Genomic DNA, 20,351 nt, shown 5'->3' with positions numbered 1-20,351 from the left:
GAGTTATATCAAAGTGCTGATTTAAACGTTAATTTTTTATTTTTACAAATATTGATCATATGACTAATTTTTATTGCCACATCATCCAATTGTATGAAAGTTAACATTAATCTATTAAATAGCATTATTCTTTGTTATGTGACCCATTGAGATCCCCAAGGTTCGTGCAACAGTCCTCGCTAAGAAAAAATGAAGAGTCCTTGAACATCAATATACTTGGGCAGCTGCACTCACTCGTTGGCAAAAGCTACAAAAGCAAATTCTACGCTTGTTTAACAGGGAAAATGCTTTCTTACACAAGTGGAAGATAGAAACCCCAATCAAGAATAAATGGAAGACACGTTCAGAACCTACAAACTACCAAATATTTAGCATATCCAAATAACAAGATCCCCAAGAGACCAGAGTAGTGAGAATACATATGGTGGTGCTAAAATAGCACAACACAGAAACCTCTGACTAACTAAATAGTTAGCTAAGCCCAACATGAGAGAATTACAAAGGGTGAGCATTAACCCACCTCCCTGTGATATCAGGGACGCGCTCTCTTATTGCTGCACGACGGGCACTTGTACTGCTTTATGTGCTCCGCCCTTGCTGGGGTGATCTTCACGCACTTTCCATGAAACCACTTCTCACATATGTCACAACATATCCAGAACTCATCTGCGGCGTAGTTCTCCCCACATGCTCCGCACAAGGTCTCCCCGTGCTCTTCCTCATCTTCCTCGTCCACTACCTCATCCTCATCCTTTGCCAGTATTACCTTTGAATACTTGCCGGATTCCAATCCTCCTCGCTGTTTTTTTTTTTTTTTTGTCAAATAGAAGAAATAGTAAAGCAGCAGAGAAAGGAATAGCAATGAAGTAATTATTAAGCCGTGGATTATAGACTAAACACTAAATTAACATCCGACATAGAAAGTATTCAATGCAAACACAGATTCCACTGTCCAGCGGCAACTAGATGAGGAAACTCATTTCAAGTAACAACACCTATTGAAAATATTATTCAGGACTGATTGATACATTTAGATACACAAATACAGTTTCTTTAAATGAACTCAACTCAACTAAACCTTGTTAGAGCATATTTATGAGTTCAAGAATTATAGTCACAGCTTCAATTGTGACTATAATTCTTGAACTCCAAGATATGCTCTAACAAGCCTTACTATGTAACACAGATTAAAATTACACCCAAAAAAAAAAAAATCACTTGGAGCATATATTAGAACAATGAGACATGGACATGTTGAAAAATTGAAAATCACATGGTTCTATAATATGCTAATTCATCGAATCCAATGGTAGATTTCTATTGTAAACTTGAATCTGTTCATTACTAGCACACAGAAATATTTTATACAAAAATTCTAAGGGCACGCAGCCCTATTTCCTTTTTTATTGTAAAATCACTTTAAAAGTGCACTTTATCAAGCAGCAAACAATTCACTTAAACTTACCAGGTCCCTCATGGAACAAATAACAAAAAGCAACTAAATCAGGTTTCTGCATTTCAAGCGTCAAATTATGTACAAATAGAGATCAGAATGAAAATGAAACTCCATTGAATATAGTTCGCTTACAATCTCTGAACAGGTTTTCTAAATTCTTCAATTTTCCTTTTAGCAAACATGCCCTCCCCAAACAGAGGGAAGTACGACACAGTTGTAACATGTGAAGAACACCTACCAATTCTCAAGCACATACAATGAAAATTAACCATTAGAGTAAGAATTATGAATTATTCATCATATATCCATCAAGACACATCATAAAAATCAACTACACTCATAGACATACCTGGAAAACATGAATGCTAGACAAAGCCTTGATGCATACGGCAAAATTATTTGTCAGACAAAGCAATGGAAAAAATCATAGTAGTAAAAAATAAAAGCTGAGAAGCAAGTATATCTTTCTTTACCCCTTTAGACCCTGACTTGGATTTGTTGCTGCTATGATTTGAAACAGATGACTTCTCCTTCGGCTGTTTCTTTGTAGATCCAGTCACAACCTCAAATATTGTTGGCAGATCATTTATCATAGAAAAGAGACGTTTCCTGTGTCAGAAATTGCATTTTACTGATAAATAAGGAAATATTAGAAACAACCTAAGCATCACCTGAAAACCATTTGCTCTCAGCCACAATTTAGAAACCAATTGTCCATTTCAAAAATCAACAATCATGTCATTATCCATTATTTCCTAATCCTGGGTTCTAAATAAATGGCAGATTACACTCACTAACAAACAGAAAGCTCAATCACAAAGAAAGCGAAATCCACAGACACACACATGAGAAACTGAAAATGCAAAGGCATTTTGTAATAACAAAAGCAATCCTTATCATCATGGGGGTTGATGAAGCTGTTATGATAAATGTTCTTCTCTTATGGTCTTTGCTCTATTTTTAAGTCAGCCAAAGCACAATCACAATGGAAGCAAAAAAGTATTTGATAAAGGCTAAGAACATAACAGTTGAAGTTGTGAAAGGCATATTTTAATAACAAGACAAACTTACAAACACTTGCATTACATGATATCTCATTGATCAACTCACATAACCTTCACAATTATCATGCATATATAAACTACATAATTCCTATAGATTCCAGTATTTTGGAAGCATAATAGACAAGTGATAGATGGAAGAGGATATACCTGTCAGCTTTATCAAAACCAAATCTGGCACCAAAATAGAATGCCACTGCAAGCAACCATGCATCACTGTGAACAGCAACCAGAGATAGCCAGTCCTTTTCTTGCATGCCGTCTCTGGCAAAGTTGATCCCTAATGCAGGTTCTGGGAGCTCCGGAGGCACTTCTTCAGCAGGTAAATTAACTTCCCACTGTTCATTAGGGAATCCATAAAGGCAAAGATTCTCCTTCTCTGAAGGTGCACCAGTTAGTCAAGTAAAATAGGCATCAGTAACCGTCAGAAGGTAGACACAGCAAGTAAATAATAAATTCAGTGTCATTTAGCATATTCTACATATATAACCCATCACAAAATTTATCATACACACCAGGGCACATGCGTCTGCGAAACATTGGACTTGCATAAGAAATGTTAAGTGTGAGCGTCCTTATAGAATGACCATATAATCCAATATCAAAAAGTACTAGATACAGAGAATGCCATGGCAGTCACATGATGTCCCAAAACTGTGAACCTAATTGAGTAACTGACAGCAATGTAGCCACTTATCAACATGGTTTGCTAATACAATCACCACGAGAATCAACATATAACTAACTATTGACCCAGGCAGTTCCAGACCCAAGACACTAGGTTTGGATAGTAACAACTGTAATATCCTATTTTTTATTGGAAGAAAAATAGAAAGCTTAAAACAAAAGATTTAAAGTTCAATAACAACTTCTGCTCCCAAAACTCAATTCTTCATTGTGCAATTTCTTAGCCAAAACAAACGAATCTGCCATACGGATCCTCAAGCATCCAAACATCATGAAAGTAACAAAGCAAATGAATGGAATACAACATGGAACACATTTTAGATGGTTCAAGAAGCTCGGAATTTTAAAATGTGACTAAATCTTCAAAAGTTTATATCACGGATGAGTATTAAGTACTATTTATAGCTCATATTAGAACTTTGATAAGTAGCCATCAATATCAAGATATATATCTCGAAAATGTCCAATCAAGCTATATCATTGCAGTTGAAAAAAATTTAACAAGTGCCTATGCAATCCAAACTCTCGAGGAGATGGCCTCTGCAATAACTTGTTACCTCTTTGATAAATAAAATTGTCATATTAAGTTCATAGCGCCATCCATCAGAAAGGTTATTTTTACATACAAATGGGAAGAATCGGAAGAAGATTAAATTTGAATAAGAAAATGCGGATAACCATGTTTCCTGATAACTACTAGAAGAAAGTTAACTGAAAAGCTTGCCTTTGTGATATTAAGGAAAATGCACAACCAAGAAAAGTATCGAAAGCAGGAATGCTGAAGCAAGAATATCAAGAATCTTACAAAAATTTCACGAAAAAAGAGTTGTGAGGAGAATTAAGAGAATAACGAATGAAATTTTTTTAGAAAATGATATAATGAATTGCAAACATCCATGACTCCAGAAAATAAAGAAACACATTAATCAAATCTTGCATTTGCTATATACAATTCATTAAAAGAATGCATCTTCAGGGCACTTCATTTGTCGTAAACACAGTCAGCAAATAAACAACATGTTCCAAGCAGCAAGCTATCGAACAAGGATCATAATGTTAAAGCAACAGGCATCCGAGGAGTTGCTAATGACTATCTTCGCTTATTAAAACACATGCAAATTACTGCGACAACCACAAACATAACAATTAAGACAAAGATTGCAAACATAAAACTCAAGTAATAAAATTTAAGTTCACCACAACAATTATTTTGGAGAAGGCAACGAACTGACTAAAGTCTTGTACGCTTAAACACATTGTAATCTCAAACCCAACTTAAAACACGCACGCCCAAACAGAGTTGCAAGGAAGAGCGAAGGTAGAAACCCTAACCAGGATCGCACTGCTGAAAAAATTCTTCAACATCTACAAAACCACAAAAAAAAAAAAAAAAAAAAAAAAAATCAGAGCCGTTACAAACAAGAATCTGCAGAATGAGGAAATTCGCACCGAAAACCCTAACGCTCTGAAAGGATAAAAAACTGAGAAAAGGAGAGAGTTAATTCAAAGTGCAAGTGCGAGACCAGTGGTGAGGGCCTTAATCATGCCGGCTCTACGGCCCTTGAAGTCTCTGAAGACCTCCTCCACTGTGCGCGGGTTGTACTGTCCTCCTCCGTCCATGTGCGTACAGTTCCAGAGCTCGGAAAAGAATTAAGATAACAGAGATTTGAAGGAGAAGAAGAAGGGACAGAATGGGGAATAGGGAAGTTCTCAAGGGCTATTTAGATGCGGACGGCATTGAGAGCCAAAAATAACAAATTTCAGTAGCAGAGGGTAGGGAAAGGCATATTAATATACACGGTCAAATAAAACTAAAAAGGAAATGAAGGGGGAGGATCCGGTGCGTGTAATACTAGCTTTAGCTTTACTCTGATGGTGTGACGGGGCGTCCGCTTATTGGCTAGACTCTGTGGTGGTGAATGCATCCGACGGTCCTTCCGGGGCCTTTTGACGGATTTAAATCGAAATTTCAAATTGGGTTTTGGGTGACGAGAGATGGGTTCGGACTGGCGGGGACAGATTGCGGAAGAGGGTGATGATAGGGTGCGCTCCGGGTGTTTTAATTGGTGGTCCATAAGGGTAGACTCGTGTCTCCATCATTTAGATTTGAGTACGATCAAAGGTAGGCTGATGGATCATACGGCTCATATTAGATCGCCAAGTGGTGGGGAAGGGGTGGGTCCAGATCTGCCGCAGACACGTGTCCAGGTGCGTCACCAGAACCAGAAATCTCTGAGCTCCGAGCACCACCGTGGCAGCAGTGAGTCGATGGCTCTGCGTATATACATATGGCCTTCGAGTTGGAGATGAGAATTGCTTTCGGATTGACGTTTACGCAACTGGTAGGCAGCGATGCCTCAAGTCAACTGCTCCGATCCACGTGCCGTTTCGGGCCTCAGCTGAGTATCTGACGGTTGAAATTATAACGTCTTCGGTCTCAAGATCCCCTACAATGAAAGTTTTTGTTTATTTCGAAAATGGTTTTTTTAGGTGAAAAGTTTTTTTTGAAAAAAATTGACTATTTTTCCATGTTTGTTTGCAACCCAAAAATAGTTAACTGATATTTTTCAACATTTGGCTTTGCTCATATGAAAAATTTATCAAATATTTTTTATATTTTCATATAAATGTGAGGAGCTTCTCGGAAGAAGTAGACAACGAAAAGGATTATAAGACTCGCCTATCCCAAATAAGGATTGAGGTTCCCGGCAATAGTGGAAAAATTGCTCACCAATTTTTTTTGAAATCTTGACCATCCATTTTTATTCAATAGCCACCATTTTGCCATGTGTCACACTCAATATAGAATAATAAAATATTATTATTTTTTAAAAGATAAATATAAAATCACATAATTATTAAAAAAATATGGGATGGCCGGACATTCCATATTTTTTAATAATTATTTTTATTTTTTATTATTTGATTTTATATTTATCTTTTAAAAAATAATAATATTTTATTATTTTATATTGAGTGGGACATGTGACGAAATAATAACTGTTTGATGAAAATGAATGGTAAAAATTTAAAAAAATAAATTGGTGGGCAATTTTTCAACTATTGCCCGGGATCTCAATCCCCCAAGTAACTGGTCTCTACGCTCGTACCATGCCAAATAAGTAGTCTCTCTACACTCAAAACTGCCCAACGCGGAGGACCAGGAGCCCCCTGTTCGTAGAGAATCTTATTTCCTTCCGAGCAAGCGAACAGGGAGCGGCCATGATAGGTCCCAGGACAAGTTGATGTGAACATGAGGATATGAACTTGCCACAAAAGTTTCTCCTGGTCCGACATCCAATGCCAGCAACGCCTTTTTGATTGCTTTGGTTAACAAAATTTCTTGTCTATACAACATCAGCCTCTTCTTTTTCACGTCATTGAAATTCCCAAATATTTGTCCACCAGCCACTAGGATATATCAAATGAGAGGGAACACTCCACAGTTTCTTGATTCTTGTAATCTACTGTTATGAATTCAAGATACATATAATTCACATATACATTTTAAAAAATGCACCCAAGAATTATATACTCTATTAAAACTATTTTCACATTAATGTCACATCAAAACACTTTTTTAAACCAATAACAAAACCTCTCCTCGAAAAGCATTAACAACCGACCAAAAGATTATAGGCACAATAGGCCTGTCTCATGCTTGAATAATGATTGCATCTTGTCTTGGAGACATGGGATGGGAGCTCTGGTAAATGGTGACCCAGCGGCTCAGATTACTAGCAGGACTTAAGAATCTAGTGCATATACAGCAAAGAAACTCTTTTTTTTTTCTTTCCTTTTTTGCTGAATACATGGCAAAGACAATATAGATCAAACTAACAATTGTCTAAGCGAAATAATGCCATGGTACAAAAAAAGATACAACAGTCCAGCGCATCAAACTCTGGATATATTTTTGAAGTCAGGAAATTTTTATTTCATACAACGAGAATCAGTCAGTACTGACTAGGTATTTAATGTGTGTCAAAGTCCCACAGTATACAAGGGCATTCACATTTCTTCTAGTTTCTTCTGAAGCTTGTAAAACCTACAAAAGAAAAAAATCTCCCAGAGGAAAACCTGGATGGCTGCAGTAGGTCTTGGCAGGCAGCAACTCCTCACAGAGAGCTCTTGATTGCTGCAGCTTCAAAAAAACAGGTAGAAATCTTTTGAATCCTTGGGTGAGCCAATCAATAACACCTCAAAAGTCAACATGTCAACCAATCACCTCGCCTCGAAATCTGGAAGAAGAATAAAATAACTATGATGAAGTGCAGAAAGGATTACGCGTGTGCGCAAATATTGGTGTTTGTGGCCAATACAAGGACTACAAAAGTTGTTATCACAAAGCAAAGGTTTGAGGGGCTTGATGACTTGTCATTTATAAGACAGCAAAAGCCTAAATGGCTAATAGATAAAACATAAAAGGCAGTTTATTATAACAAAGCTCCAAGAGAAATACTACACAAGGTGGCCAATTTTTATACGGATAAAAGTTTCCACTCATAAGGGTCAACTATGTAGAGTTAAACACTAATTAGAGACGATGAAGATGCCAAACAACCCAGATAACCATTTGCATTTAGATTCTTAGAACAGAGGTACCGCAGTCATCAGCAATGCACCCTTTTATTAGTTGTCCAATCATCAAACAACATCATAAACCCCTCCTCGGCCTTTTGGCCAAAGAACGATAGGGCCAGATCTATTTAGATCCATTTCCCTTTTGTTTCTTAGTCTTGATCTCTTGGTATTTGTTGGGGTTCCCCCACCCTCTCCTCTTGTAGCCCTGTTTTTTTATGTTAATGTAATGGTCATCTTACTTTCTAAACAAAAAAAAAAAAAAAAAAAAAAAGAGAGAGAAATGAGATGATGAAGATGCCTAAGTTTCAGGACATAACAGGATAGCAAACCCTTTCATTGGCCATACCTTGTTATAAAGCACGTGCAAGTAAAGAAAAAGACCAAAACAAGAATGCCAGGTTGTGCGTGGTGAAACCAGTAAGAGTTTTAGAACTCAACCCAAACTGTATCACCCAAGCTCTACTGGATGAAAAACACACCAAACCCAAGTCATGCAAAGCCCTTAACAGAGCTTGCAAGAAGAATCTAAATCAGAGGCCAAAACTAATCAAAGCACATGTATCTCTCTCTCTCTCTCTCTTGGAAGTGAAGAGGTAGTGCTCTTAATTGTAGCACTTCAGAAGATATCAAAAAAAAGCTTACCATTGTTATTGCGGGATGAGCCATTTTCTTTTTTCTCAGGAACATATTGTTCAAGGAACTGCTGTATCGTTCTCCAGTAATGATCGCCACCAGACAGCCAAGTGTCCATATGCATGCCATTAGGAAACTCCTCAAAGAGGCATTGCCTGTTATGAGTAGCTGCTTTAGCATACAGAATCTGCATGTGGACTGGGGGAACCATCTCATCTTGCAATCCAGATACAAAAAGAATTGGCTGCTTAATCTGCAGTTAAGAAGGCAAATTATGGATTGATGCATAAACTTGTAAGCCAGCAAGAGAAGATTAAGGCAGTGATAGAGGGAAAGAAGGGAGAGAAAAAATGTCACTGCACATTGTCACTTTTTCCAGATATTGAAAATGAAATTTGGAAATCAGGTATCACAACATCAAAACTTTATATTGTGTTGGCACTAACAATGCAAGAATCCAACATGCATGAAATTCCAGATCTGGAAATTTTTTAAAGATTATTATCTGTGCATGCATCAATATATTTAAATATTATGATATATGTGGACTGTACAATGATTTTAAAGTGATGCCTGCTGAGCCTAAAAACACTTTTTTTCTCTAGCAATCTGCACTTGTGTGCGTGCAACACATTAAGAGCTTCATCCAACATGTAGCCTTACCTGGCCAACGATATCAATTGTACTCCATGGAGACCGTACAAGAAAATTAAGAATTCTAGGACCTTTCGAACTTTTTCCAATGAACCACTTCAGGAAGGGCAATAAAACTCCAGCCATGTCCAGAATAGATGTGAAAGTGTTCTCGAGTATTAGTGCACCAACCTGCAACACAGAGACAGAGAAACAGGCCAGAAAGATAATGTGCCTGAAAGATGGCCCAAGTACATAAATATATAACTTGAGGAGCTCAAAACTTGGGGGAATAAGAAATCCACAAACAGTAAAAGATGTACATTTGGAATAGAAATTTGATTTTGATAAGTTGCAAGTATTTGAAGCAATTACGCAAAGTAATCACAGATCAGGAATTCAGACCAAATATCAAAGGAAAGTGATGATATATTATGAAGGTGCTTGCCAAAACACATGATGAAATAAGATCCTTCTCTTTTTATACTAATAGTGTTGGCAAGATCATCAAGCTTACTTATATGAGTTACATCCATAGACAAGATACACAATAAAGTTACTTGAGTAACCAAAAAGCAGGGAAACTTAAAACTGCCATAAACTGGTCATAATAAATGTCAATCCCGATGTAGAAATAAATAACACAATTGAACATTCATGTTTCTGCCAGCAAAATCTAAGATCAAAAGCCAGGTGTTAATTTTTCAAGCTAGCAACATGATTCTTGTTCACCATTCCACTGTGGACGTACCTTGTCAGGGTTGTTTTTGGTAAGTACGGCTCCGACTGCACCCCCAAGTGACCTTCCAAACACAACAATTCTAGATGTGTCAATGTCACTCCTCTGAGAAAGATGATCCAATGCAGCCTACCCCAAATAAAGAGAGAGAGCCATACATTAGCAGTAGAATTTGGAAGTTAAAAAAGTCTCTTAACCAAAAATCACACCTGAGCATCCATTATGATTCCATGCTGGGAAGGATAGCCATCACTAGCTCCATAACTGTATTAAGAAATAAAGGATTAGTGTTAATTCAGTCAAACAAGCAGCACAGACACCATTCCAGATTCAGCTAGCAATAACATAACAAAGCAACAAGAGAAAATATCCATATAAAACAGCAAGTACATACCCTCGGTATGAAAGCATAAAAACGTTGCAATTCAACCTCTGTAACATTATTCGGACCATTTCTAGACGGTGGGCAATATCTGAGGGCAGTAGTCAAGGCGAATTAAAAGTAACAGAACCCAGTCAAAAATAAAATAACAGACACAAGCTAATACCGACATAAACTAATGGAGATGCACAAATTGAGAATAACAAAACCCAACAGTAACTAAACAATCGATCAAGAGATACAAACAAGCATTTGTAATCTAATGCATATCTCCCCAAATTATATTAGTTGTGCGATTCTGACTATTAGGATACTTCCAGCATTTTCTTGGAAGAATAAAATGGTGGGACCTGCAAAACAATAAGCACTACCACATAAGCTTTGAAAATATAAATCACAAATAATGCAGCTACTGAGGATGAAGAAAAGAAGAAAAAAAAACCGGGCAAAAAAAAAAGTTTTATGAGATGACCCCGTCAAAAGAACACCAATAATGTTACAACAAAATGACAGAAAAAATTGAACATTTTACTGAATTTAAAAATACGCAATTGCATTAAGTAAAACCATATAAACCTAATTATATGAAAACCTCATAACCACACTAAACTTTGGAAGTGATTCTGCCTCAATCAAATTCCACAAAAACTATGTATATCGAGTTTGAATGTACGGCATTTTTCATCCGCACCACATTTCTCAAAGACAATCAATATTCATTTTCCCCAGTTAAGCTACAGAAAAAATCATTAAACCCTAAACCCATTACAACGAAAGCAGAATCCAAAGATCCAAACCTAAGCCAAACCACATTTATTCGCACAAGATTTGCATATGAATTCATTTCAAATTCCTCCAAATTGAAATTGTCGCTTGCATGAATTCAAAATCCAAATTTCAATTCCATATTCAATAAAATAAAAAATTTTAAAAAAAAAAAGTAAACAAAACATTAAAAGCCGGATACTCCAATTCCAGCTCAAAAACTCGAATTCAACGCGACCTGTACAGTAAACCCGAAACCTAAAGCTATAACACCAAAACCAGAATCCAATCAGTCGAACCAATCCTACAAGCCAAACCGCTCGCTGAAAATTCTCACTCGCACGAATTCGAAAATCCAAACCTCAACTCCACAATCCACATCCACCAAATCCGAACACTCCAGCTCCAGCTCAAGACCTCGAATTCAACGCAACCAAATGCAGCCACAACATTAACCTCGAAACCCTAACGCCCTCAAACAGCGACTAAATCCTTCCCAAGAAGGAATTTCTTGAATATCAAAGAAAATAAATCGGGTTCGGATCAGACCTCGGCACTCGGGAAAGAGCTTGATGAACCATGCGTGGAGGCGGACGCCGTCGGAGGATCGGAGCCAGATATCCTCGTAGGCGAGTCGGAGCCGGGCCGGGGTGACCGGGTAAGACTTGCTGAGACCCGGGAGGACCGGCACGTATACCAGCTTCTCCTGAAAGGCCACCAGCAACGCTATCCCGGCCACCACTATCCCCCCCACGCCGTACAGCAACGCGTTCACGTACGACACCATTTCCCTGCGTTTTGGCCCTCTCTCTTTCTTTCTCGCTTTCCGGTCCTCGCTCACACTCGACTCTTTTTCACTCACACCTGACAGTCCTTCGTACTAATAATAGAGTTTTCTTTTCTTTTTCTTTTCTTTTTTTTTTTTCCTTTTTCTTACTTTCTTTTTGTGAAAAATTGCTTGATTTGATTTTGGTTCGGCTTCGGGAATGCCAAACGGAATAATAGAGAATCTTATGATTATATAATATATAATATATAATATATAAGAATGACATAATTGATCTGTTTTTAGAGCTTTTAAAAATCATGACATGTGAATTTCACATTTACTTAAAAATTAAGAACTACAAAAATATATGTTAATTTAATAGACCGTAAAGCGAAGATGAGGTTCTTATTTTCTTTTTGAGTTTGTTTACAATTCTAAAAAATTTGAGGTCAAAGTTATAAATGACTAATTATCCAGAGATTAAAAGTTTAAATTAATAAGAAATAGTTAATTTATTTATTTTAATTTAGAATAATGGTAGAAATCTTTCTCATGTCCCTCCAAAATTGACGTGACATTTAAAATTAAATCAAAATTCAATAGTTATCTTTCACAAATTTAATAATGATTTTACAATTGCATTAGTCTTAGAAAGTCACAAAATAGACATAGAGAAGACTTCTAATGTTATTCTTTAACTTATATTATAGTATTCTTCTGTATGAGCAGGTGATGTCTAAAACGCAAAATATTTAACTGGAATTAAGGCTAAATTGTGGAATTAAGATTCGAAATCCGAACATAAATTGAGCCATCTAGAATTTTGAAGAACATAATGCAACAATAGACCAAGTTTTGGAGACGAGCTGAAAGAGCATATATTTCTCTTATGATTGTTAAATCACCACTTATTACACAACCTTAAGCTGATATGAATGAGTAATTAAATTATTTAATTAATATTCTAACACGCATTAACTCTGACTTGCCCTCAATAACTGAAACCCAACACGTAAAATATTTAATTAAAATAGAAGGTAAATTGTGGAGTCGAGATTCAAACTCCTGACTTCCGCGCTGATACTATGTTAAACTAATAAAAATTAGCGAAGTTAATTATTTAATTAATATTTTAATAATGTTCAAAGAGTTGGATAATAACAACCAAAGCAATGTATTAGCAAACTAGAATTACAAGCACAAAGCAAGTAGCGAGGTCTTTGTACATTGTGGCATATTAGTTCATGTTGCAAAACAAGCATGAAACATACAGAAAGTGACACAGCCAAGGATGAGTTGCCTGACCAGTGAGATGGTCTTGTGTATTCCCATGTCTCACCGGACAACTGAAGCAGGGTGTCGGGCGCCACCGGACATGAGGCATCCATTGCATTGCATGGCTCCGCCCATGTGGGGAGCGATGCATGAGAACCTGCGTCCTGGCTGCTGAAAGATGTTGTCACCGTTTCCATCGGCAACACTGTTGGTGTCAGAGCAGGTTGTAAGGGAAGCAACATGTTGACCAGTTCCAAATTGATGATTATCACACTCGGATATACTTTCACTTGGATGAAAGACATTAGAGTCTGAGACACAATGGGTGCTACTAGTGCTCGACCTATCGGAATTTTTGAGCTTTCTTGTGCTGACAAAGCGTCCACCAGATCCCCTAACCCGATTTATCGCATGTCTATGCCGAGACTCATGCAGATATGGCTGCATTAAATTAAAAGGGATGCAGATCAGTATATTTTCAGCAATTTCCGAGTTGTTTTTTTTTCAGAGGGCCATTGTTTTAATTCAAGATTCAAATCAAGAGTATAGATTTTCTAGAAACAAAACATACAGTTCCCGGAAGAACCAAATGCAGCAAGAGAATTCAAAAGAATGCTGAATTAGTGGACATAAATACCTTCCGAGTTTTGACAAGTTTGTTTTGAGCCTCAAGCTTTGCACGTGACTGTCTCCTTCTGAGGATTCCATGGTACTGTTTCGGATTGACATAAATGGGTCCATCATCCGTAAAATCAAGCGGCAGTGGGACTCGTGCAGGTGCTATCCCCACCATCTGGGGTTGAATCTGGTCATTTTGGAATTATATATAAATCATATCGAGAAGCAACAATCACAAGCAATTGTTGAAGAGAAGATACGCAGTTAAAGACAAAGCTCAGACCAACGTAAAGTGGCTAAAGGGCCTTGCAATAAAAGAACGGAACATAAATTGGTAGTGAATACAAATAACACATCATGTAACAAATAAGAGTATACAGCTTCCTATTTTATGTATTATCTCCTAGATAAAACTAACAAGGGACAAGGCTCCTCTCCATTTCAAATGAAGATAGTATCTATTTCATGGATTGGATTTAAAGTTGATGCATCACGATTTCATATATATCATTAGATGCATCAACTTTAAATCCAATCCATGAAATGGAGAGGATCCTTTTCCCTAACAAGGTGGCAGACTAGCATCTATAGATCAAAAGGATCCCAAGATGAACTCAATGGAACTTACAATAGCCTGTGGCCCATAAGGAGTGAATAATCCACCAAAGTATGGCTCCACAAATGGATACGAAACTCGAGCCTGAAATGGGAGAAGAAGCAGGAGTCAAAGAGTAGTAGCCAACAAACAGAATCCATGATCTAGAGCTCAACCTACCATCGCATGGCTATGACCAACTTGAGAAGGATTGAACATCATATCTGAATTGTTCAAGAAGAAAAATGGCTTCATTTGACCTTCCACGCCCTTGACACAACCTTCATCTTGATCTGGATGCATGCATAAACAACTCGTTACAAGTTAGACTATTGCTTAGTCCCCTTCGTGACCCAAGTTAAAAAGTAAAACATAGAGCATCAATGTAAGCCATAACATGGGGGAGGAATGACCGTGTAGAAAGGATAACATGAAATAACACTTTCAGCACTGGCCTTGGTAGACCTATATTCAGCTAATTTACTTTAATTATAGTTTTTAAGTTTTCAAGCCACATTTTCTATGGAAACATGTTCATAAACCTACCATGCATTACCAGCTCTCTAGTAAGAGATCGTTGTGATGGTAAGCATGTATTTGCAAATAAAATGAGCATTTGTTCCTTCAGAGAGAGACTACAAAGTAACATGAGTAAAGGGATCTGAAGACCTTATAAACAAGAGATAAGACGGATTATCTTGCCCATTCCACCCAGCTTGGATAGTGCCAATGGTATTCGATATAAGCATATAAAAATCTCCCAAGAATTCAAATCCTTATAATCTAATACTGCATTATAAGTGATTTTGTTGACCTTTACCATCTTTAAAAAAAATTCACCAGAAAGAAAATGGGGCATATTTTTTTTTTTGATAAGTAAATGGTGCATATTAAAAATTGAATCTTTCTATACACACTTACCAACCAACTCCCGAGGAAGAAAAAAAAAAAAAAAAAAAAAAAAAGAAGGAGAAATACATTCAAAAACACTTTAAAAGCACAAAGTTAATTAAAAGGAGGATGGAGACACGGGGGGTGGCATTTATTTCAGGACACTATAAACTACTTCCTACTCTCCAGAATATCTCATCTCTGATCAATTTCACCTGCAAGTTTATATGTAGCCTTTATTTTCTGCCAAACCTTGTAGTACAACAAAAGGCTATCAATATAAGAGGCCTCACAAGGAATAGAAAAATGGTGGAACAGAACATTATGACAGACTCATCGAAGAGTGTAAATACCAGATTCTGATGAAATGCATTGATCTTGAGAATTGGTCCCTCTCATAGCACCCATTTTAAGGTGAGATTGACCAGTCAACTGAATTGTGGACGATTCCTAGTCCTGGTAGTTGAAGACCTAAATGTTTTGTATCGTGATAAAATTTAGGTGGAGATCCCTTTCAAGTTTGCATTCTTCGATAAAGATGACGGAGTTTGCTGTTCATCTGAATTCCACGACAACCAGCAATTAACAGTAAGATGAGGCATTGAATAAACAAAAGTTTTATTAAAATTTTTCTTGGGCAAGTTCAGAATTTGTACAGCCTTCAAGTTTACCAATGTCTCCTGAATATGATGCAAAAGCCATAAGATCCTTACCAATAAGCAGGTTCCTTTTGGATCATTTTGGGATCACCTAACCAAGAGAAACAAAATAATTCATGAGTAATTGTTTATTGATTATGTCAAAGCATGAAACACGTGTCTGCAATCATTTAAAAAAAATATAAACTGCAAAAAAAAATGGACATTTCAATGATGTAAAAGGTCAAAAAAAAACATGCCACTATAAAGCCTCAAGTAAATGCATGACTTTTTTTCCTCATATGGTGGACTAGTAACCAAAATTTGTGAGTGAACACTTGTAATCTACTATGGTAAACCACAGCCATACTTGCTGGTCGGCCACACCATGATGATTTACTGTAAAGGCAAAGCCATAACAAGAACAGAAATTAGAATCTTAAAACTCCATAGCTTTAAGATCATTGATTAATAACAAAATATTTGACCATGTTCATGATCATCAGCTATTTAGCTCATCATCCATACTTGATCTTTTGCCTTTGGCCTTCTATTACTTTTACCAAATTAATCCACCTATGGGTAAAGCATAAAAAATGATTAATTTTTTGTGGATTGATTTATTCTTCTTTTTTTTTCAGGAAATTCGACTAAATGGGATATGCCACAAGATGATAATTTTAGTTTATTCATTTGGTTCAGGAAGTGAACAGTCATGAATACAATCTACAACACAGTACAAAAATCTTTTATATGACAACCTATCTAGGTAATTCGTAATATCTAACTAATCACATAGAAAAACTGTTGGTTTACTCATAATTCCCCTCTTTTTGGTTAATTATTTAGTCACAGCTCCACAAGGACCAGAAGACTTGCTTTAAGAAGTTCATGCAAACAACTGCATTGCCAAAAATTCCTTCAGCAACAGACTCTATATGCAATCACAATTCAATATCAATATATACATTAACATTTAACATCACTATGAACTTATGAACTCAGACAACATAGTCAATTGATAAGAGTTTCCTTGAATACACTGTACTGACCCAAGGGTTATATAGATTCAAAGCAGTATCTTACAGACAAAGGTCCTAAGAAAGAAGAGAAAACAAGCACCTCCGGATTCTCATTTCTCTGCCATAGCATGAGACAAAAAGCATATTGCCTTCTACCAATCCCAGAACACTTTTTTCAAATTACATCAACGTGTATTCTTAATATCTTATGCAATTAGAAAGAACCAAGCCACTTTTGTTACTTTAACATAACTTTCCTTCCAATGGAAGGAGCATGCTGTCACAACAAATATTTGAAAACACTGCTCAAACAACATGTTCTTGTATTTGATACGCTCAGCCAAGTTCATGACTCAAAGATCGCCCATTATCCTACACATGTATCAACGAGATATCCAACAGACAACTTGGTCACAACGGTATAAATTCACATCTAGAAATTTCTATCTTGTTACACAAAATCCGTGAGATGCCACAGAGAGATCACGGTGATCAAGTTACTTTGCTTGTTTGGTGTTTCAAGAGGGAAAAAAAAAACGTAGTTTTTGAATACCTAAATGCTTGACACAGTGTCCTTCAAACAAATATTAGAAGAAGAAAGAAAAGGGGGGGGGGGGGGGGGGGGGGGTTTGTCCTGTCTACATGCAATTATGCAATAAAATCAAAAGAAACAGATCGCTGGAGAAAGTGATAGAAACCAAACAACAAGACACACAACAAAACAAGAGGACAAGTCTAATCACACAAATTCACCTTATGAATCAGAACAATAAATGAGACACCTTGATCAATAACTCATTCAGAAAATCAGTGACCAGTAAAACCCAACTAACCCATTACTCACTCCCCCCACCCCTAAAAAAAAAAAAAAAATGGAAAAAGAAAAGAAAAAACTAACTCCTCCTGGGTTGCCAAACTTCAACTGATCAAACATCGAAAGGGACATCCAGAAAAACCCATTACCATAAATGCGAAAACAATGAAAAAAATATAATAAAATCCGTTCAGAACATGAGAAAAAGAACCCACCACCAAATGCAGTCAAAAACCCATTTTCAGAAAATGGAAATGCTCATACGTATGAAACGACCCACAACCAGAAACCTAGAAAGCAAAATACCAAAAAAAAACAAAAAACGTAAGGTCAAAAACCACCAATAGCAACAACTTTACCCAGAACTACTTTCCCATCATCATCATCATCATCAAAATGATCTCAAACTCCACATGCATCCAATAAACAGCAAATAAAAGAAACCCACTAGGATGCCAAGCCAATACACGAACCCCCCGCGAGAGGGAAAGTACAGAAAAGAGAGCGGAGAAAAAGAGAGAAAGAGAAAGAGAAAAGAAAAAAAAAAAAAAAGAATCAGATAGAAAGCAAATGAAGCAATAGGAAAGGTGGATAGTGGAGACAAGATAACTAAAAATACAGAGATAGAGAGAGAAAGAGAGAGACCTTTGGGATCTACCTAGACATGAAGAAGAAGCAAGGAACAGTGTTGTTGGGATGTTCTTGGACATGTCTCCTCTCTTGAGGTTTGAAACCAATACACACAAACACACACACACTCTCTCTCTCTCTCTCTCTCTCTCTCTCTCTCTCTCTCTCTTATTTCTTCTATGCTTCTCTGTTGCGTCGTCCGTACGAGTCCCTCTCTTTCTTGACCTTTGGCTTTACTGGAACAACCACCGAAGATTCACAGATTCCCCGGAATATAAAAACACACACCCTCACCCACCACTGCCAGGTCCACCACCATCCCAAAGCGTCCTCGCCTTTCTTTTTCTTTTCGTTTTTCTTTTATATATATTTTTTTAATTTTTAATTTTGTTTTTTTGGGGGGGTGCGGTCAGCAATGTAAAACCTTCATCACCTTTGCTTGTATTTTCCACATGACGTCTTTTTCTGAGTGGCCCGCGCAAACGTCCAAACCTTTGGCCTTCGGTCTCTGTCTCAGCCGCCCTTCACTGTATTGCACACTTCCCACGCGCCGATTCACACGCTCCAATTCTTTATAAATAAAATTAATGTTATTTAGTAGTTATCACACAACATAAAAAAAATATTTATTGAATTTTTTTCAAATCAAAACAAAAATAATTTTTTAAAAAAATTTAAATAATGCATAACGACTGTTGTGACGTATTTTAAATGACAATTTTTTTTATTTTAAGTAGTAAACATAAAACGTCATTTAAAACACGCTACATCAATAGGTGTTTAATGGTTGTGAAGAATATCATTACTTAAAAAAAAAAAAAAAAAATGTACACCCTCTCATAAGGATATTTTGGAGAAAACAAGTACTTAGATTTTTTAGGTATATGGTCCAACTTCTTACTTAAATGATTTAAAAATAAAAAAATAAAAAAGACTAGAATGGGCAAAACTATAATTTTAGTTGAGAGAGGCAAAACAAACAAAATAATGGAGGTAAAATATTAATTTTGAAATGTTCATCTCATTTAAAATATATATATAAATTTGAAAGAGACTTTTAAAGATGTTAGAAAAAATTTTCAAGCCAAATGATAGTTCCACTCCTGAAAATTAGAGACGCTACCTCCAACAAAAAAGGGATTATGATCCTCTCCATTAGTGTTTTCATGAGGATCAAAATTGTCATTTTTTGTTTTAGATAATTTTGTCCCTTATAAAAGTATGAGTGGCTTGAAATTGAGAGGATCCTTCCCCACAAAAGAGCGGGTGGTCGCTCAATCTTCTCTATCAAAATTAATGCCACAAAGTACTTGGTTACTTAACAAAACAGAAAAAAAAACTTACCATTGAATCTGTGTAGTAAATTGAATCTTCGAAAGATGAAAATTATACATTTTTTATATTTTCACCAATTGGATTGGGTCTGTTGATTTTAGTAAATTTTTATCATTGAATTGATTATCTTGGTTTTCAAAAATTATCACCATTTAATAATAAACAAAAAAAAAAATCAAAAACATTACTTTCAAAAAGAACATTAAATAAGATATACAATTTTATTAAGTAAATACAAACCAAACACTAAATTAAAGGCGTCAATCCGAATTAAATAGTTACCATACCATATCATGGTATGCAACATAATCGATCAAAGAAGCTGTAGTTGTAGAATCAAGATTCAAACTCATAACATTTTGTTGGGAAAATTGATAATTAATTGACAACCAATTTTCCACCAGACCTTTATATGAAATACAAGTTTAAGAAAAAAAACACACACAAATCATACGTTCCAAAAGCCATTATCAACACACTTGGTTATAAAACCATAATAAAGCATCACTTCTTCTAAAAACTTAAACTAATAAGAACTATTTAATCAAATACTTTAACACTAAAAAATAGATACCATATCGGGACCATAGATTATAATAATTTTACCAAACAAACAAGCAATTTCGGATGCGGCATGGCGTGATCCCTTAACTCTTTGTGATCGACAGTACATCCACGCGCTACTAAGACGCGCGAGGTTATTGATCGGTGTCCTGGGGAGATTTAGAAAATTCTACCTTAGGTTTCTTGTATTTTGCTCAAATTGTTGGCCTTATTTTCGGAAATGCCCTTGCCCTCTTTATTTTTCTGCTGTCCCCGGCCGC

The 20,351-nt window shown here is 36.3% G+C and overlaps 3 protein-coding genes across 6 annotated transcripts; all 3 read right to left on the bottom strand.

Annotated features, from left to right (window-relative positions):
* Positions 1-306: 306 nt before the first annotated feature.
* LOC132166399 (PHD finger protein ALFIN-LIKE 4) lies at positions 307-5,474 on the bottom strand. Its single transcript, XM_059577202.2, has 5 exons — positions 4,728-5,474; positions 4,537-4,569; positions 2,668-2,896; positions 1,930-2,065; positions 307-799 (listed from the first exon to the last, which is right to left on the bottom strand). Exons 1-5 carry the CDS (start codon positions 4,822-4,824, stop codon positions 533-535), a joined length of 762 nt encoding a protein of 253 aa, XP_059433185.1. The 5' UTR covers positions 4,825-5,474; the 3' UTR covers positions 307-532.
* Positions 5,475-7,115: 1,641 nt separating this feature from the next.
* Positions 7,116-11,798, bottom strand: WAV2 (alpha/beta-Hydrolases superfamily protein). The gene is made up of 8 exons (XM_059577201.2): positions 11,490-11,798; positions 10,490-10,525; positions 10,188-10,266; positions 10,003-10,057; positions 9,806-9,922; positions 9,085-9,246; positions 8,431-8,674; positions 7,116-7,445 (listed from the first exon to the last, which is right to left on the bottom strand). Exons 1-8 carry the CDS (start codon positions 11,725-11,727, stop codon positions 7,429-7,431), a joined length of 948 nt encoding a protein of 315 aa, XP_059433184.2. The 5' UTR covers positions 11,728-11,798; the 3' UTR covers positions 7,116-7,428.
* Positions 11,799-12,864: 1,066 nt separating this feature from the next.
* LOC132166433 (nuclear transcription factor Y subunit A-4) lies at positions 12,865-18,525 on the bottom strand. Of its 4 annotated transcripts, none has more exons than XM_059577245.2 (7): positions 18,208-18,525; positions 15,745-15,838; positions 15,442-15,647; positions 14,378-14,490; positions 14,231-14,302; positions 13,622-13,789; positions 12,865-13,425 (listed from the first exon to the last, which is right to left on the bottom strand). In XM_059577245.2, exons 3-7 carry the CDS (start codon positions 15,494-15,496, stop codon positions 13,045-13,047), a joined length of 789 nt encoding a protein of 262 aa, XP_059433228.1. In that variant the 5' UTR covers positions 15,497-15,647; positions 15,745-15,838; positions 18,208-18,525; the 3' UTR covers positions 12,865-13,044. The 4 variants fall into 4 exon arrangements, with proteins under 4 accessions (XP_059433228.1, XP_059433226.1, XP_059433227.1 ...); XM_059577243.2 differs by having other exon boundaries at positions 15,802-15,838; XM_059577244.2 differs by having other exon boundaries at positions 15,802-15,838; positions 18,221-18,525.
* Between the last annotated feature and the right edge of the window lie 1,826 nt (positions 18,526-20,351).

The sequence above is a fragment of the Corylus avellana genome, chromosome 11 (assembly GCF_965113065.1).
Source record: "Corylus avellana chromosome 11, dhCorAvel1.hap1.2, whole genome shotgun sequence".
NCBI classification, from domain to species: domain Eukaryota; kingdom Viridiplantae; phylum Streptophyta; class Magnoliopsida; order Fagales; family Betulaceae; genus Corylus; species Corylus avellana.
The sequence above is the reverse complement of the archived record's forward strand: the minus strand, read 5'-3'. Positions and strand labels throughout refer to the sequence as shown.

Bases quoted from the DNA above. Each gene is read 5' to 3' on its own strand.
- LOC132166399 (XM_059577202.2), bottom strand. From the start codon at position 4,824: ATGGACGGAGGAGGACAGTACAACCCGCGCACAGTGGAGGAGGTCTTC. The intron at 4,570-4,727 runs GTCTCGCACTTG...GTGGTTTTGTAG, and splicing joins GATTAAGGCCCTCACCACTG to ATGTTGAAGAATTTTTTCAG. The intron at 800-1,929 runs GTAAAGAAAGAT...AAAAAAAAACAG, and splicing joins CCAAGTCAGGGTCTAAAGGG to CGAGGAGGATTGGAATCCGG.
- WAV2 (XM_059577201.2), bottom strand. From the start codon at position 11,727: ATGGTGTCGTACGTGAACGCGTTGCTGTACGGCGTGGGGGGGATAGTG. The intron at 10,267-10,489 runs GTATCCTAATAG...TACTGCCCTCAG, and splicing joins CTTCCAAGAAAATGCTGGAA to ATATTGCCCACCGTCTAGAA. The intron at 8,675-9,084 runs GTAAGGCTACAT...TCTTAACTGCAG, and splicing joins CAATTGATATCGTTGGCCAG to ATTAAGCAGCCAATTCTTTT.
- LOC132166433 (XM_059577245.2), bottom strand. From the start codon at position 15,496: ATGGGTGCTATGAGAGGGACCAATTCTCAAGATCAATGCATTTCATCA. The intron at 13,790-14,230 runs GTAAGTTCCATT...CAAAATGACCAG, and splicing joins CTTATGGGCCACAGGCTATT to ATTCAACCCCAGATGGTGGG. The intron at 13,426-13,621 runs GTATTTATGTCC...AATTTAATGCAG, and splicing joins AACTTGTCAAAACTCGGAAG to CCATATCTGCATGAGTCTCG.